Here is an 18,491-nt window from a genome sequence, read left to right on the forward strand (position 1 = left end):
TTTGGTTTAGTTAAGAGAAGCATTTATTTGACTTTACCTAGAGAATTTAGTCATCTGGAAATTACAAACACACGGAGCATTTACATTCCATTTTCTCACAAAATCTGGTCGATTAACATCAATTCTCATCATTGCACATACAACGGCTCATTTTTGATGTGGCAGGCACCAACATCAAACTTCTTTGTCTTCGTATAGAACGAGTAAAATAAACAACTAGAATAAAGCTCAGTGACATGCCAAAGCAAAGTGCACCATTCATATCTTATCAAACTATTTCCCAAATCCAAACAGGATCTTTTTCTCACACCTGAGCGCTTTCTCATTCTTCATTTCTGAGATGCCACTATGTGCTTTCCTACTGATGAGCATCATAATACAAATATAATGAATGAAAAAAGTTAAATGTGCTTCTGAGTTGTGCTTAAAGTGTCACTGTGCTCCACTTTTAACGTATCTGAGATCATTATGAGCTTATGGATTTATTGGCATCCAGAACGTTTTAATCTAATATTCATTTGATCATATTTTTACCTTGCACCGTCACAACAGGAAATGTGATAGATATCGTACTTCTAGCCTTCTGATTACTGATGCTTAGTAATGTATATTGTATAAGCATGCCTGAGGTTCTATTAAACCCTGTTGATTACTGAATATTAATATCAAACGATAATTAAAGAAGCATGAGCCAAAGCCTCAGTAGATGGCACAAGTTTTGAAAAGACTGTAAAGAGACACTGCCATTAGTGAAGAGTGACTTTAAGATGTACTGTAGTTTATGTTAACATATTCATCTGTACTGGTTATGGAGGTTAAAAAAGCATCCCTTCATTAATCTTTTAATTTTTTCTTCCTGTCCTTCTTCATGTCATTTCAAAAGATCAGTTTGGAGTATTCAAAGCAACCTTTTGGGCTCTACCAAGCAACGTACCCTTAGTGCACCTTGCATTGTCATCTAGACAATATCTTTCTGTTTTTAATAATATTAAGTAGTTTTGATGTTGTTAAGCCCCACAAAAGCTTGGTGTGTTGCAAATTGTCATTATCAATGTCCAATATGTCCCCTTTTTTGAGATGTATTGGCTACTGTTTGCTTTTTTTTTCTCTTCACCGGTTTCACCTCCCTTGACTATAGTCAAAGCAGTCCTGCGCAGCGGGCGCTCCTCTATCGGCAGGCCTCCTCTTTCAGCTCTTTGTTCTTCCTCACCTCCTCTGCGTGTTTGTCCTAAATAGACACACAAAAGAAAACATACTCATTCTGTGTTCATGCATGTATTAGTGTGCCTGAGGGAAGATAAATACAGCGGCATAAACAAAGTGGAGAAACAATCCGCCCCTTTCTAATGCAATATTCATACTGATTCTATCATTAGACTGGGAAGGGACTCAGATGCACAAAGGCCAGGAACCTGCTGGATGTGTAATTGTCACAAACATTTGGGACATTTTATTGTTATTAATATTATTGTAAATGTGTAAATATTTTTAAATATATAAATATATTCAAATATACACTACCAGTCAAAAGTTTTTGAACTGTAAGACTTTTAATGCTTTTTAAATAAGTCTCTTCTGCTCACCAAGCCAAATTACAGCTAAATCAGTAAAATTTAAAAATATTTTTACTATTTGAAATAACTGTTTTCTATTTGAATATATTTTAAAATGTAATTTATTCCAGTGATTAAAGCTACATTTTAGTCTTCAGTGTCACATGATCTTTCAGAAATCATTCTAATATGCTGATTTGCTGTTAAGAAACATTTTTTATTATTATTATTAATATTTAAAACAGCTGAGTAATTTTTTTTTCAGGACTCTTTGATTAATAGAAAGATCCAAAGATCAGCATTTATATGAAAGCATTTATCTATAATTTTTGGGGGGAAGGGAAAGAAATTAATATTTTTATTTAGCACGGATGCTTCAAATTGATCAAAAGTTATGATAAAGACATTTATAATGTTACAGAAGATTTCTATCAAAGATAAATGCTGTACTTCTGAATTTTCTATTAATCAAAGAAACCTGAAAAAATTCTACTCAGTTGTTCTCAACATAATAATAAATTATAGGAATAATAACAGGAATAAATTACATTTTAAAATATATTCAAATAGAAATAAAAAAAAATAGAATAGTTAAAATATTTCAAAATTTTACTTTTTTGCCATACTTTGGATCAAATAAATGCATTAAAAACATTAAAAATCTTGCTGTTCAAAAACTTTTGGTAATGTATATTAAATATAATATTTTTTATTATGTTCTATATTTTATAAATAGTATTTTTTAATTCTGCAAGGACGCATTAAATTAAACAAAATAGACCGTAAAGACATTTATGATGTTACCAAAAAATAAATAAATTAATTAATAAAATTAAATAAATTTCAGATAAATGCTGTGCTTTTGAACTTGTTTTTTGGGCACCAAAACATGTGACACTAAAGACGTAATGGCTGCTAAAATAGAAAAAAGTTTTATTATAAACTGGTTATAATATTTCAAAATATTACTATTTTTACTATTTACTATAATGATTTTTAAAAAATATTTTTTATTTAAAAGCCTTGGTGTGCAAATATTATTATTTTTTTACTATTTTCTATTTCACTATTACTATTATATTACTATTTAGTAAAAAAAAATGTATTTCTTTTATCCAAAAAATGCATAAGAAACTACAATGGTAGTGAATTTACATGAAAAATTACATGTATAAAGGTAAAAGAAGAAAAATTGTTTATATTTGATTGTAATGAAAATTTTAAAAGTAAAAACTTCTAAAAGGTAAAGTTTAAAGTTTTAGCCATGCATAGTCAAATGAAATAAATTTTCATCAGAAATACATTTCCAGTCCAGTTCTGCATTTATTCCTGTTAAATATCCTGTTTCACTCTGAAATATGTCTCATTACAGAAGAAAAATGGGTTGTAAACAGCAATTCAAATCGATTAAGTGCTGTAATAAAATACTTTACATCCCTCTCAGTTATTGTTTGTACCTTTTCCTGTAGTCTCTCCAGCATGGCGGCAAGCAAAGCCTCGCGGTTCTCTTTGTTGGCCTCCATCTTCTGCTCCAACTTTTCTTTAGCATTCTTAATGAAGTTGTTGTTCTCCTCAAAGGCCTTCTGGATGACCTCTCTCTCATGCTCCCTCTTCTCAGCAAGATGCTTTAACATCTCAGCCTCCTGAAACTGAAGAGAAGAATACAGTTTCAGCATCAAAATCAGACCAAAGAGAGCGATGGGTGTTTATTTTGGGTGCAAATTCCAACCTTCCGCCTCTCCTCAGCTGCTTCCAGTTTCTTCTGGATCTCCTCCAGTGAGGGATCCTTACGCTGGGGCATGGATGTGTTAAGCTCAGGCACGCCGTCAAACGAGGGGGGTTTTAGGATCACCTCAAACGCTTGGCCCGAGGCCCGCTTGTTCAGCTCAATGACCTCCATGTCTTTGATCACACACCAGTTGAGATCCACTGCATCTTCAAGAATAATCGCACATAGGGTACTTACTGTGAGTAAGATTTTTCTTTTATGGCAAAAATCATTAGGATATTAAGTAAAGATCATGTAAAGTAAAGATCAATTTTGATTAGTAATATGCATTGCTAAGAACTTCATTTGGACAACTTTAAAGGCAATTTTCTCAATATTTCAGATTCCAGATTTTCAAATAGTTGCATCTCGGTCATATACTGTCCAATCCTAACAAACCTTACATCAATGTAAACTTATTTATTCTGCTTTCAGAAGATTGATAAATCTTAATTTAACAAAATTGACCCCTATGACTGGTTTTGTGGTCCAGGGTCACATTTAGTGGTACAGACGTGTCTATAAACTGTAAACACCGATGAGTAAAGTTTTATTATTTACCCTCAGCCTTGTATGTGGGATTTTCTGCAGGGTTTGAGTTGATGCAGGAGCACAAAAATGACACTAGAGGGAGCTCCTTCACCTTGTCTCGATATGCTGTGAGGAGAAACGTCAGGGTAAGTACAAAATTCTTTGTAAACATGAACAAACGCTTGCATTCTGTCGAAGATATTGAATTACATACAGAAAATTAGACATTTTAAGAATAATTAACTCATTTAGAGCAGCTGTAGGCGGTTTTAGCACATAAAATGTCTGAAATAAAACGCGTCCAGCTAAGCTATATTTAGCTTTACAAAACCGCTTGTTTTGCTGCTTGATATTGCAAATTGGTGTCATACCATATTGTTTGAATATATTATCTTAATTATGAACACACTGGTTTGTTGTCCAGACAGTTTTACTGTTTACTGCAGGTTTTTATTCTTCTTGTTATTTCCCCATCCACCTTATTTTTCCCGTAAGAGCAGGAATGGCCATTTGTAAATTTTATGGGTTTGGCTTTTGGTCTCATCCGCGTCCAGCTATTTTAGTTGAACAAAACAGCCCATTTTGCTGCTAGCTTGATATTGCAAATTGGTGTCTTATCATATTGTCTTAATTATGAACACACTGGTTTGTTGTCCAGACAGTTTTATTATTTACTGCAGGTTTTTATTCTTCTTGTTATTTCCCTATCCACCTTATTTTTCCCGTTAGAGTGGGCACGGCCGTTTGTAAATTAAATGTGTCTGGATTCTGGTCTCATCTGCTTCCAACTGTTTTTAGCTGTACAAAACAGTTCATTTTGCTGCTTGATGCAATATGCCTGGTATGTCTTACCATATTATTTTAAATATATTATCTTAATTATGAACACAAGAGTATGTAGTGAAGAGTTTTTCCATTTACTGCACTTATTAATTCTTGTTATTTCCCTATGCCGGTTTATGAACCGGAAGTCTTGCACATTACCAGAAAACAGCTTACATCCTCAATAAAAAATAAGGTGGATAGCAGCTAACCGGAAGTCTTGCTCATAGGCTTACTTCTGCGTTAAGAATAAGTTCAACAGAGCAAGATTATAGGTTTGAATCCCAGGGAATGCATAAACTGATAGATGTATTTAATGTACCTTAATGTAAGTTACTTTGGATAAAAGCATCTGTGAAATGCTTAAATATAAACAGAACAACAGAATCTTTCTTCGATCTGCTTTTTGGAACAAGCTGCGCATTACCCAAGTAGAAAACTTTAAGGTGGCTCTCTCACAAAATCAACTAATGGTGTAATTATGGGGGCGGAACTACATGTTTGCCTAACCAATGGGTTTTTGGGAAACCTGTTTGGAAACAGGTTTATTTCAAATAAGCTATATGAATTTAAAATATATAATTCTAACAATATAATGTATATAACATAAAAAATATGCTTAAAGTTCCACTGAAATGCTTTGTAACATGCAGCGTTATTCTATGTGTTGAGGTCATTTCAACTGAAACAGGAAGAAAGGGCGGGACAGTCATATGTCAAGCAGTCCCGCCCCCATTGCTTTAATAGCCAGTAGCGTTTTGTTTATATCACAGTGTGGGCCAAAGCTGTTGAGCTCAGTAAAGCCGCATTTGACAGCGTATTTAAATCTCATCCATATCGTGTAGAATTGTGTAGAATTCAAATGGATGCAATACATTTTATGGTCTGCGTTGATTTCCACATATGGCTCGCTCCATGCTATCGTGTCTCTGGACCGGAGCAGACCAAGTGGACGCTGTGGCGGTTCGCGTGACACAGCCTGAAACCATACTTAAAAAGCATATTTGAATCTGTTTGAATCATTCCCTATCCCCTATATAGTGCACTATGTGCCATTCACCATACAGAAAATACTAATTCTGTGAACAAGTGACCGATTTTAGCTAAAGCTTCAGCGTCTATTTTTAGTGTAGGGGGCGGGACACTTCGGATTCTAGAGAGCATTTGATTGGACAGAAAGTTTGATAAGAAGCTGAAGTGCAGGGTGATGTCATCAAAATCATTGATCCATATTGGCGGAAGTTAGAGACTGTAAGTTTTGAATGTTTATATTTTGTAAATGCGAATGTTATTTTTGTTTTAGAGCACAATAGCTTATAGATAACCTTACGGCTAACATATTCATACTGAAAGCCAAAAAGACTTTTATTTTAATTTCATGGGGACTTTAAATATAACATGCATGATATTTAGTTCTCTGGAGGAAAAACAAAAAAACAGAACCCACTGAGCTATATTTTTACTATATTTTTAAATATATATTTTGATGAAGTTAATCATGATATAATTTTAATGAAAAATGTCAAATTTGTTCCTCTTAGTTTCTTTATAGTTTCTGAAAAAGACAAACTAGCATTTCAGCTGAAGTACAAGAGGAAAAATCATAGCCTGCAGGGCCTTCAAATATTACATTTTACAATGAATGCTTTGGAGTTTGGCAATCTGGGCTGACTTTTGTAGCTTACCTGCCAAGGTCATGTTTGTGCAGTATTGTGTGTAGTTTACAGTCCTTCACTCTGTCCTGTTTAGAGACGGAGAGAGAGAGTTTTAGTTTACCCCACAAGGATAAAACACTCTGGCCTAAAGTAAGCATTTTGAAACACAAAATGATTAACAAATGATTTATATATCTCTTTAAAATAAATACAGTAACTTTCATGTCAAATGCGGATCCATTGTGCATGAGATGTCTGAAAGGAGCTGGTTGTGTTGTGATGTGGCGGGACACTTGGTGAGAGAGGAGCATGAATTCAGATGAGGAGCAGCAGGGAGTGTCACGCACAATCTCTGTATTGTTTCTTTGCCTCAGAGCTGCCACTTATCAGTACACAAAACCATTTTAGAAAACAATTAACATCAAACATTACATAAATCCTAAAACCACGAGCAAAACTGATATGTAACCTTACGGAGACACACCACTGAGAGAAAAGCATTGCCCTGCCCTGCCCTGCTCATAAATAAACACACACTACTTTTATCTAAACACACACTTACTGCATGTATAGTTGGTTATTCATCACTTGTCTGTTACTGTATTTGTTAATATATTCTCACATCTCCATTACAAAACACACTAATACGACATTTTTAAATAATTGTTGTCTCAGATGGCATATATTCATAATGTCAAGCTAGAAAACCGCTCTCAAATGACAACATTAACACAAAACGCAATAAGTAACAAAATGAACCCAAATCCAATTGTAATCACTGCAGTCAATGCGTATGTGTGCGAAAGGTTGTTTACTGACTCTTGTCTTTTGAATGACATAATCTAATGCACTATTGAATTATGTCATCTTTTAACACATTAGTGCATATCTATACACACAGATACAGATACAATTGAAATATTTGCCAATACATTCACATTTTCATGCATGTAAAAGTTGCTTCGCATACATTATACAAGGCATGAGCATGTTGTAAGAACACTGAGTTCCCTTTGGATTTCTGGTGCAGCATATTTAATCTTAACTCAAAGGTAACCTTTTTTTTGTATTTGATGCAAGTCAAATAACAAAACCGTTAGAGCATATTTTGTGATGCCCGCACTTACCTTTTCTCCTTGATGAGGTGTTGTCCCTGTCTCCCCCCTCTCTCTCTCTTTCTGTCTCTTTCTCTCTCCCTGATATCCTCTTTTTCACCTCCCTCTCTTTTGCTCTAGCCCGCTGCTCCTCGGATACAAGAGCTCAGCAGCATCAGCAGCAGCACCCCTCCTACCGCATGACATCATCTTCCAGCGCTGCTATTGGACGAGGTGAGTGGCAGAGCGCGGTGGGCCAGCATTTCTCCATCACAGTGAAGGACGGTGGGTGTTAACTCTTTGTGTCTTACTGCAGGTGTCCATGCAAAATAGAGGATGTGTATGTGTGTCCAACACATACTGTAGATGACAAGAAGAATTACACAAAGACAGAGATTATAATTTACTTTACTATAATATCACAAATAATTGTATAAACATATTAAGAAATATTAGTAATTATAATACAACAAAAGTAAAGACAAAACATTTTTTTCCAAAAAGATATTATATTTTTTCTTTTCAAATAATATTATAACACCCACTTCAGGTTTTGGATAATGTATTTATATTATTATATTATATTATATTATATTATATTATATTATATTATATTATATGACAAATTATAAAAAATATAATATGGAAAAATATATATATTTTAACATTTATTTAGATCAGACATTGCTCTACTGTATTATATTATATTTTATTATATTATGACAAATTATAAAAAAATATAATATGGAAAAATATATATATTTTAAAATTTATTTAGATCAGACATTGCTCTACTGTATTTTATCCCAAATAAATTATATCACTACCTGTGGTTTATAGAAAAAATATATATTATATTATATTGAAAAAATATATATATATAATATGAAAAAATATATTTTAAAACGTATTTAGATTAGACATTGCTCTACTGTATTTTATCCTGTATTTTCCTGTATGTGGTTTATAGAATGTAGTTTTATATTATATTATATTATATTATATTATATTATGACAAATAAAAAAACATTGCTCTACTGTTACAGTACTTTATCCCATATTTTTCCATATTACCTGTGTTTTATAGAATGAAGTTATTATATTATATTATATTATATTATATTATATTATATTATATTATGACAAATAAAAAAACATTGCTCTGCTGTTACAGTACTTTTCCATATTACCTGTGGTTTATAGAATTAAGTTATATTATTATATTATATGATATGATATGATATGATATTATTTTATATTATGACAAATAATACAAATATGAAAAAATATATTTTAACATTTATTTAGATTAGACATTGCTGTACTGTGCTTTATCATGTATGCTTCCAAAATAAATTATATCCTCACATGTGGTTTATAGAATGGAGTTATTATATTATTTATTTTATATCACGACAAATAAAAACAATATTAAAAATGTATTTTAAAATTTATTTAAATCAGACATTTCTCTACTGTTACAGTACTTTATCCTATATTTTTCCAAATTGAATTATATCCCCACCTGTGGTTTATAGAATGATGTTATTATATTATATTATGTTATGACAAATTATAAAAATAAAATATGAAAAAAATGTTCTTAGATTTATTTAGATACTTTATCCCATATTTTTCCAAACTGAATGATATCCCCGCCTGTGGTTTATAGAATGGAGTTGTATTGTATTATATTATATTACGACAAGTAATACAAATATAATATGAAAAACTATATTTTTATATTGCATCTGTCACATTTATGAACCATTGCCTCTTCTTCTACTGCTACAGAACTCCATACCCATCCTACAATATATGACTTCACCCAGATATCAGTTCACAAAGAGTGCAACAAGAGAAGAAGGCAAAAAATTGAAGGCATGTCAGGAAGCTCTAAATACGTTTGTTAGGGAGTGATGGACTCAAGCAAGGGGTGTGCCTCTGTATCGCATTGCAATGTAATAAAACCAAATTGCTCTGACAGAAACAGGAAAGATTTTCAGTCAGCGCTCCTGATCTAATGACTGAAACACTGACTGGAATAAGCGAGGGACATCATCACAATAAGAGATATGATGATATAATTAATGCTTCAGTGTAGCACGGTCTTAAGCTTTCCCTTACATACAGTATGGTCCAAAAGTATTATTTGATTTAACACAAAGCGCGTAATTTGTAATAAAATATTTTGCGTTAATTAGACAAAGGCAAAAAAAAAAAAAAGCATTTTCACTAGTGGTCTTAAAATTAGGACCCCAGAGACGGTCCCCAGGTGCTTCTCCATGTATTGATCTTGTGGAAAGGGAACAGTGGAAGCATAATGAATAAAAACCCTAATTCAATCCCACTGAGGTGTGACAGAAATTAGACAGTTACTGGAAGCACAGTCTTGCTCTCTCAGCCCTGCACACACTCACTGTAAACAGTTTGGGATGAAAAACACCTGCTATTTTGCATTGCATCAATATTCTGCCTACTACTTTTGTCTATTATGTACATTTTTGCCTATAAAAACAAATAAACACACTATCCAACACAAAGCATGACTCACTAAGGTAGAGCTGTGAATATGTAATCTGACATTATCCCGTGTCTTCTGATGACTTCACCCACATATATTGATTCTACTTGCCCAATAAGATAGCATCTTTAAATCCAATTGCAGTGGCTTTCAGTGAATGATTACGTATTGCAGTTTTCATAGTCAGCCAAACCACATTTTTTGACCCACTACTTAGCTTTTGTTAGTTCTGGTAATTTTCTTCTGGTTAGGGTGGTTATTTTGTTTTTAGACATTTCTCTTTCTCTCCAGTGTTTAGGTTGAGATCCCTAATCAGAAGAATGACATCAGTGATGTAATGGGACTGGACAGCAGTGGACACCGAGAGAGAGAGAGAGAGAGAGAGATAGAGAGAGAGAGAAAGAGAGAAAGGGAGGGAGAAAGACTGATAGGATAAGATTAAAGGGCAGGAAATGGATTTTTATTTCCTTAGAGATTTGTAATTAAAACGGGGGATCTTAGTGCATACTAAATGTGCCTTTTCTTTTGATCTATACTCAGACATTGCCTATTATGCAAAGCTTTAGACTATGAAAGCGAAGAGTATTTGCAAGAAATACTCTTAAATACTCCAACCATAATAAATTCTGGAACTCTAGAGGCCATTCACACGAAATGCATTTTTGCTTTTAAAAACACAGGATGCAGCAGAATGAAAAAAAAAAACTTTTTTTTTTTAAGTTAAAGGGTTAGTTCACAAAAAAATGTAAATTCTTTCATTAATTACCCAACTTCATGTTGTTCCAAATCCAAACCCATAAGACCTTCATTCATTGTCGGAACACAAATTAAGCTATTTTTTATGAAATTCGAAAGCTTTTTGACCCTGCATAAACAGCAACAGTACTACCTCGTTCAAGGGCCAGAAAGGTAGTAAGGAAATCATTAAAATAGTCTATGTGGTCCAATTGTAATTTTATGCGTGGTACTGTCACAAATGCACGTCAAAGACTGACAGAGAAGAGAAGAAATTGTTGAATAAAGTTGTTATTTTTGTTTTCTTTGCTCACAAAATGTATTCAGTAAAAAGTAAAACTTCTTAACATTACAGTTGAACCACTGATGTCACATGGACTATTTTAACAATGTCCTTACTACCTTTCTGGGACTTGAACATGGTAGTCGCTTTGCTGTCTATGCAGGGTCAGAAAGCTCTCGGATTTCATCAAAAATATCTTAATTTGTGTCATTTTTGGGTGAACTACACTGTATTGCCAAAAGTATTGGGACACCCTTACAGTTAGCAGAACAAAGAGGTTTGAGTAGCTGATATGACAAAGTCAACAGAGCTCACACAAAAGCTATAGAGAAGGCCATATGAAGATTTCCAAGACATTAAAAGTTCCTAGCTTAAAATGTGTTGTACCAGAAAACATTTGAGGGTGTTGAAGCAAAAGCACAATATCATAAAATGTTTGATCAGAACAACTGTGGAAAAACCTGCAATGCACAGCCAAAGACTTTCAATATGACCCAATGAAAGGTGAAAAAACATTTCAATGCAGAGTATAAGATGAACACAAGACAAGCATGGCTTTCATCTTGCCAAATGCAACTCTTGACCAAGAAGAACATAAAACGCTGACTGAATATGCTAAAAAACATTTTGATAGACCTGTGGAGTTCTGGAAGAATGTTTTATGGAGTGATGTGACTAAACTGGAACTTTTTGGACCTATGGATCAGCAGTATGTCTGGTGCAAAAAAGGCAAGACTTATGAGCAGAAGAACACCATCTCCACCGTCAAACACTTAGGTAGACCAGTCCTGTTATGGGGGTGTTTTACTGTTACAGGAAGTGGAAATCATGAATGTATGTAAGACATCATAGATTCTTCGAAGTATCAGGCCAATTTTGGCAAGAAATGTGATGCCTTTGGTCCAAAGACTGAAGCTAATGAACAACGCTTTTCTGCAGGACAATCATCCCAAGTATACTGTACATCTAAATCTACTTATGCTTGGTTCAGAGATCAGTCACAGAATGTTCTTGAGTGGCCTGTTCAGAATCCAGATTTAATTCTCATTGAAAATATTTGGCTGAATTTGAAGAAAGCAGTGGCAAAGTGAAAACCAAAGATTATGAGTCATCTGAAAGCTTTTTCAGGTGAAGAATGGGCCACGATTGCAGTAGAGAGGTGACAGAAGCTTGTAAGTGCTAACAGGCAGTGTTTATTGGTGGTTTTAGAGAATAAAAGATTCTGCACCAAACTTGACTTTTGGGGGTTGAACAATTTTGAACATGAATGTTTAGAGCCAATTAGATTTTTTTTCATTATTCATCAACAATTTTCAGAATTACTCAAATTTTAATTAATTAACGTTCTCTAATAGTGTACTAATGCCTTTGTTGAATTGTTTTTGCAAAATTTTGTTCTCTGCAGCAAAATGACTTGCAGGTCAAGGGGGTTGAACAATTTTGATTGCAACTGTATAACGGCACAGAGGAACAATAACAGTGATAATCACTTTCAGAACAATTTTTTTCCAAGCTGATGAAGCAAGATGCAAGTACATCGGTCAAACACATCCATCTAGTGTGTGCTAACATAGAAAAACAATGTAAAAGTAGTGCAGTGGAACGGAAAAACGCGTGTGAATAGCCTATAAGGAATTTAACTATCCCCTCCATCCCATGTTTTTACCACTCTTGGACTTGTTGACATGCCAGATGCTCTCTTCTCTCTTCTCAGGCTTGTTGCCATGGACACAGTCTTGCACCATCTACAACTGTCTGGAAATTATTGACAGCTTTGGATTATTGGCAGCTTCGCTACAGAGTTTTTAAACGTCTGAAATCATGAAACCGACCGGAAACTTTTCTAAGGTAATTTCAGGGCCAACACAAACACCAGCCTATTTGTTTCAGTTGTGGTTAAACCCAGTGCACTGTAATAATGAAAAATAAAAAACAAACTGACTGAAAAGGTCAGAGATAGGCCTGGACTTTATTAAATCTGATCTATTTACTTTCTGAGTGGTTAACCTCAGACAAAGTGAAATTCTTTGCTTTTTCTACTGTCCCTGTTTCTGTATATATAAAGCCATTTCTATTGTGACAAAGCAAAATTTCCATCCAATAGGATTTTTTTTTTTACATAAAAAGGAATTAAGTGCCTTGCATAAGATTATTTGTATAGTCTCAGAACGCTTTTTCCAGATGTTCATTATGACTTCCTCCTGTCTGTGGCCTTAGCAGGTAAAACACATGAAGGTGGTCTGGAAATGCCCTATTACTCACATAAAATGGGTTACGGGGGAATTAAGTTATTATGGGTCACTGCCTAAGGTCATAGTTTATGGGTGAATTGAATTGCATTCAGGAATGAAGTGTTTATAGACAGGATCTCCTCAAGTTTCTTTAGATCTCTCTTGATCTCTTTGATTTTTAGCAGCAATGGCCTGATGCCTACAATAAATCATATTTTATGCTTACAATTCATTGTTGTTTAGAAGGCCTAGTATGCACAAAACTGAAAATAATTTGCTGAAATGGGGGTGGTCGAGGATGATGGGAAATTCAGCAGCTTGTGTTTCATGTCCCTATCATGTCAGATACCAGACGGGCAGGAGATTTGCAGATTGCAAGCATCACCATGTCCAGCACAGGCCTTGATGTTTCCACTCTGCCAACTTGGATCACAGCATCCCCTTCTCCCCCTCTATCACTCACTGTAGACACAGACGTCTGGAAAAACATGCACCTCGTGCACATTATCATATCATACTGTTTTATATCACAAAGACATGTATTACACTTACAAGTTTTAAGATTTTTAATGTTTTTTAAAGAATTCTCTTCTGCTCACCAAGCCTGCATTTATTTGATCCAAAGTACTGCAAAATCACTAACATTTTGAAATATTTTTACTATTTAAATAACTGCTTTCGATTTAAATATATATTTTAAAATGTAATTTATTCCTGTTATCAACGCAGAATTTTTAGAATCATTACTCTAGTCCTCAGTGTCACAAGATCCTTCAGAAATCATCAATTATTATTACCGTATTAATATTTAAAACAGTTGAGTAAATTTTTTCAGGATTCTTTGATGAATAGAAAGATCCCAAGATCAGCATTTATCTGAAATAAAAAGCTATTGTAACATACAAATGTATACTATACCATTTAAAAGCTTGGAGTCAGTATATTTTTTTAAGGGAAATAAATGATAGAAATTAATACTTTTATTTAGCAAGGATGCTTTAAATTAATCGAAAGTGATGATAGTGAAGACATTTATAATGTTACAAAAGATTTCTATTTCAGATAAATGCTGTTCTTTTGAACTTTCTATTCAAAGAAACCTAAAAAAATGTATTCAACTGTTTTCAACATTATAATAATATTAATAATAAATGTTTTTTGAGCAGAAAATCTGAATATTAGAATGATTTCTGAAGGATCATGTCACTGGAGTAATGATATGTTAAAATATGTTCAAATAGAAAACAGTTATTTTAAATAGTAAAAATATGTTATTGTTTTTGCTGTACTTTCAAATAAATGCAGACTTGTTGCATTTAACGGTAATATTAAAAATTTTACTGTTCAAAAACTTTTGACTGGTAGTGTACGCCGATTTATTTCAGCATGGATGCATTAAATTGTTTAACCCTCTGGGCCTCTTCGGTCATTTTTGACCGAAAAATTTTATGTTTTGAATTTTTAAAAATCGTAGCTTCATCAGAATGAGATGACACTTGGTGACTTTTGTTGCATTAGCTATGTGAGTACAAAAAAAAATCAGTGACATGATTCGGATATGTTAAAGGGTCAAAAAAAAAAATAGTCACACTTGGCTCCTTCGCGGTCAAAAATGACCGACATAGGAAATGAATGGGAAATACGAAAAAATGTGATAATTCAGATAATCTTTTGGTAATACAAGCTACAAATGAGCAACTGTGCTGAAAAGAAGTGTTCAGCAAGCAAGGACTGACACTCTAAAATAACAAAAGTACAGAACTGACACACACACGCACACACACGCGCACACACACACACACACACAGACACACACACAGACACACTTAGAAATAAGCAGAAAAATGCAAAACCTGATATTTATCCAATCAAAAAAAATATCTAAACCTTGCCAAAATTTATCTTTTAGAATGTCTGAATATATTTCTAAATGCAAAGCCTAATAAAATGAAGAAACAGTAAAAAGAAAAAAAAACAATAGGAATCCCAAAGCCCCTGTATATATGTATATAGGGAGATACAGGAGTTTACATGGCATTACACAAGTTTTTATTTTTTATGCCACTAGATGGTGCAATTTTCACGTTAAAAAAATGGATTTTAAATGCTTTTACTCTATTTTAATGTGAAATGTTGTATTTATTGAAAAATAATAAATACATAATTAATTAAAAAATATAATATAAAATATAATTCTACTGGGAAAAAATTGCTCATTAAAACTGTATAAATATTGCATAGATTCATAAAAAATGCTCAAAATTCTAAATAATAATTACAAAATATTATTGAACAAAAATATATTTAATTGATTTTCCTGAAGAAAAAAAAAAGTTACTTTTTAAGGCTTCGGTCACTTTTGACCGCGAGGGAGCCAAGTGTGACCCCTTAATGAGGAGGCCCAGAGGGTTAAAAGTGACAGTAAAGACATTTATAACCCTAAAAAGGTTTCGATTTCAAATTAAAGTTGTCCTTTTGAACTTTCTTTTAAGCAGAGACTCAATGAAAAATGTACTGCAATTTCCACAAAATATATTAAACAGCACCACTATTTTAAATGTTCTTGAGCACAAAATCAGCATATTAGAATGATTTCATGTGAGACTGAAGACTAAAGTAATGGCTGCTGAAAATTCAGCTTCCATCATAGGAATAAATTACATTCTAAAATATACTAAAATAGAAAACAGCTGTTTCAAATTATAATATTATTTCTTTCAGGATATTACTGTTTTTTTAAGTTTTAGTATATAAATCTGAAGCACTTTTCATGTTAAGTTTTTTAAAGGTTCTATCAGTATTTTATCATTTAAAATTATTATTAAATTGAAATAAAACCATTTTCTCTTGTCTTGATTTTGCAAATAGTTGTATCTCTGCCAAATATTGTCCTATCCTAACAAACAAATGTATTCAGCCTTCAGATGATGTATAAAAAATGTAAAAACTGTTTTAAAAATTGTACCCTTATGACTGGTTTTGTGGTTCAGGGTCACATATATAAAGAAACATTTAAAAATTTCATAAATGCATTTAGTATGCATAAGTATGTATTTGATAGTGTACTGATAATTAAGCATCTCCTGCAGAGAGCTCATGAAAATCTGTCTCCCCCTAGTGGGGAAAGTCAATGTACCACATTTTTGACTATTGCTAAGCTGTCTCAGTCATTCAAGAGCTTAGTCTGGTAGGTTGAGAAAAACAAATTCATTAAATACCACCTTCAGGTCACCATTCAGTGATTTTTCTTTCTTCCTTTTTGATCTTTTGAATTGCAATCAGCTTTTCAATGGCAGAACAAAGAGAAAAGCACTAACAAAGAGCAATGATGTTCCAGAGAAAAGAGGGAGCACTGATGTATACAACCAGAGTAACTCCACCCACAGACTCCTATAGAATCTAAGCAGAAATGTCATGAGGGCCACCGCGGTGGGTGACTGTGGACAATGTACCACCCTGTGACACACTGCCCTCTCGGCCTCTCAAGAGACTCTAATCAGCAGGGTTGGAGATCTAGGTTTAACCAATAAGACAGAAGCACCTGTTTTGTATAAATTAAACGTATTATCACAGCTATCTGATCCTGTTTTTGGATTTAGAAACTGTTTAGAAATGCTTTTAGTACAGTCTCTTATGCGTACCAAGTCTGCATTTCTTTTAAGAAAACCAGTAAAACAGTAATATTGTGAAATATGTTTACAACTTAAAATAACTGTTTTCTAATTGAATATATTTTAAAATGTGATGTATTCCTGTGATGGCAAAGCTGAATTTTCAGCAGATTATTTTAGTCTTCAGTGTCACAAGATCCTTCAGAAATCATTCTAATATGCTGATTTAACACTAAAGAAACATTTCTTATTATCATTAATGTTAAAAATGGATTGTTGAAATAAATTTAAAAGTAGGACCAGAAGCAGATCATATTGTTAAGTTGAGACATGGGATCTTTTTTGGGGTTCAGGTAGCTCAGTTCACCCTCATGACTTGTGACACTGGCCTCTTGATCAGGGTTAATAGAAACCAGATCTTATACTTCATTCCAAAGCCTCTGTGTGGAATCTGATCATTTCAGCCTGAGGTGTAAAGTGTGTGCGCGTGTGTGTTTTGTGTAACAAGACTCCCATCCACTAAATCAAATAAGATGTAACCCTCTTCCATTGTTCAGGTTGCGGCCCAACGATGACAGGAATGGGCAGGAAGGGAAAACCAAAAACATACAAACTCTGTCTTTTCTGTCCAAAAGGACATTTCTTTCACTGTTTGTGGAAACCGGTCATCCTTACTTAAGAATTCTCTACAAGAAGTCATAGGAGGAGAGCAGTTTTAACAAAAAACAGAAAGGAAAATTGTATGAAAAAATCTTATTTAAATAACTACTTGGCACCTTTTTTTAATGATACATTACCAGTCAAAAGTTTTTGAACAGTAAGATTTTTAATGTTTAAAGAAGTCTCTTCTGCTCACCAAGTCTGCATTTATTTGATCCAAAATACAGCAAAATCAGTAATATTGTGAAATATTTTTACTATTTAAAATAACTACTTTCTATTTTAATATATTTTAAAATGTAATTTATTCATGTGATCCAAACCTATATTTTCAACATTATTACTCCAGTATTCAGTGTCACATGATTCTTCAGAAATCATTATAATATGCTGATTTCCTCTTTAAGAAACATTAATTATTATTTTATTATCAATATTTGATACAGTTGAGTAATTTTTTTTCAGGATTCTTCGATGAATAGAAAGATTCAAAGCATTTTTTTAAATAAAAAGCTTTTGTAACATTATACACTATATCATTCAAAAGCTTAGAGTCAGTATAATTTTTGTAGCATTAATTTATAATGCTACAAAATATTTCTATTTCAGATAAATGCTGTTCTTCTGAACTTTTTATTCATCAAAGAAACCTGAAAAAATTCTACTCAGCTGTTTTCAACATAATAATAATAATACATGTTTTTGAGCAGCTAATCAGAATATTAGAATGATTTCTGAAGAATCATGTGACTGGAGTAATTATGCTAAAAATTCAGCTTTGAAATCACAGGAATAAATTACATTTTAAAATGCATTCAAATAGAAAAGAGTTATTTTAAATAGTAAATACTGTTTTTGCTGTACTTTGGGTCAAATAAATGCAGGCTTGGTAAAAAAAAAAGAGACTTCTTTAAAAACATTAAAAATCTTACTGTTCAAAAACTTTTGACTGGTAGTGTACTTCCAGTTTAACTGTATCTGACTTGAGTTATAAATCTAATTAACATGGATAATCACTTATAAT

General features: G+C 33.0%; 1 protein-coding gene and 1 long non-coding RNA gene across 2 annotated transcripts; one reads left to right on the forward strand and one right to left on the reverse strand.

Moving 5' to 3' along the window:
- LOC141283460 (stathmin-4-like) lies at positions 1-7,578 on the reverse strand. The gene is made up of 6 exons (XM_073816746.1): positions 7,457-7,578; positions 6,360-6,415; positions 3,883-3,978; positions 3,283-3,488; positions 3,011-3,202; positions 1-1,228 (listed from the first exon to the last, which is right to left on the reverse strand). The coding sequence occupies exons 2-6, from the start codon at positions 6,370-6,372 to the stop codon at positions 1,169-1,171; spliced, it is 567 nt and encodes a 188-aa protein (XP_073672847.1). The 5' UTR covers positions 6,373-6,415; positions 7,457-7,578; the 3' UTR covers positions 1-1,168.
- Positions 7,549-14,472, forward strand: LOC141283462 (uncharacterized). Its single transcript, XR_012338154.1, has 3 exons — positions 7,549-7,657; positions 12,680-12,813; positions 13,542-14,472. It is a non-coding gene; the product is annotated as an uncharacterized lncRNA (long non-coding RNA).
- Positions 14,473-18,491: the final 4,019 nt, after the last annotated feature.

The sequence above is a fragment of the Garra rufa genome, chromosome 13, assembly GCF_049309525.1.
Source record: "Garra rufa chromosome 13, GarRuf1.0, whole genome shotgun sequence".
NCBI lineage: Eukaryota > Metazoa > Chordata > Actinopteri > Cypriniformes > Cyprinidae > Garra > Garra rufa.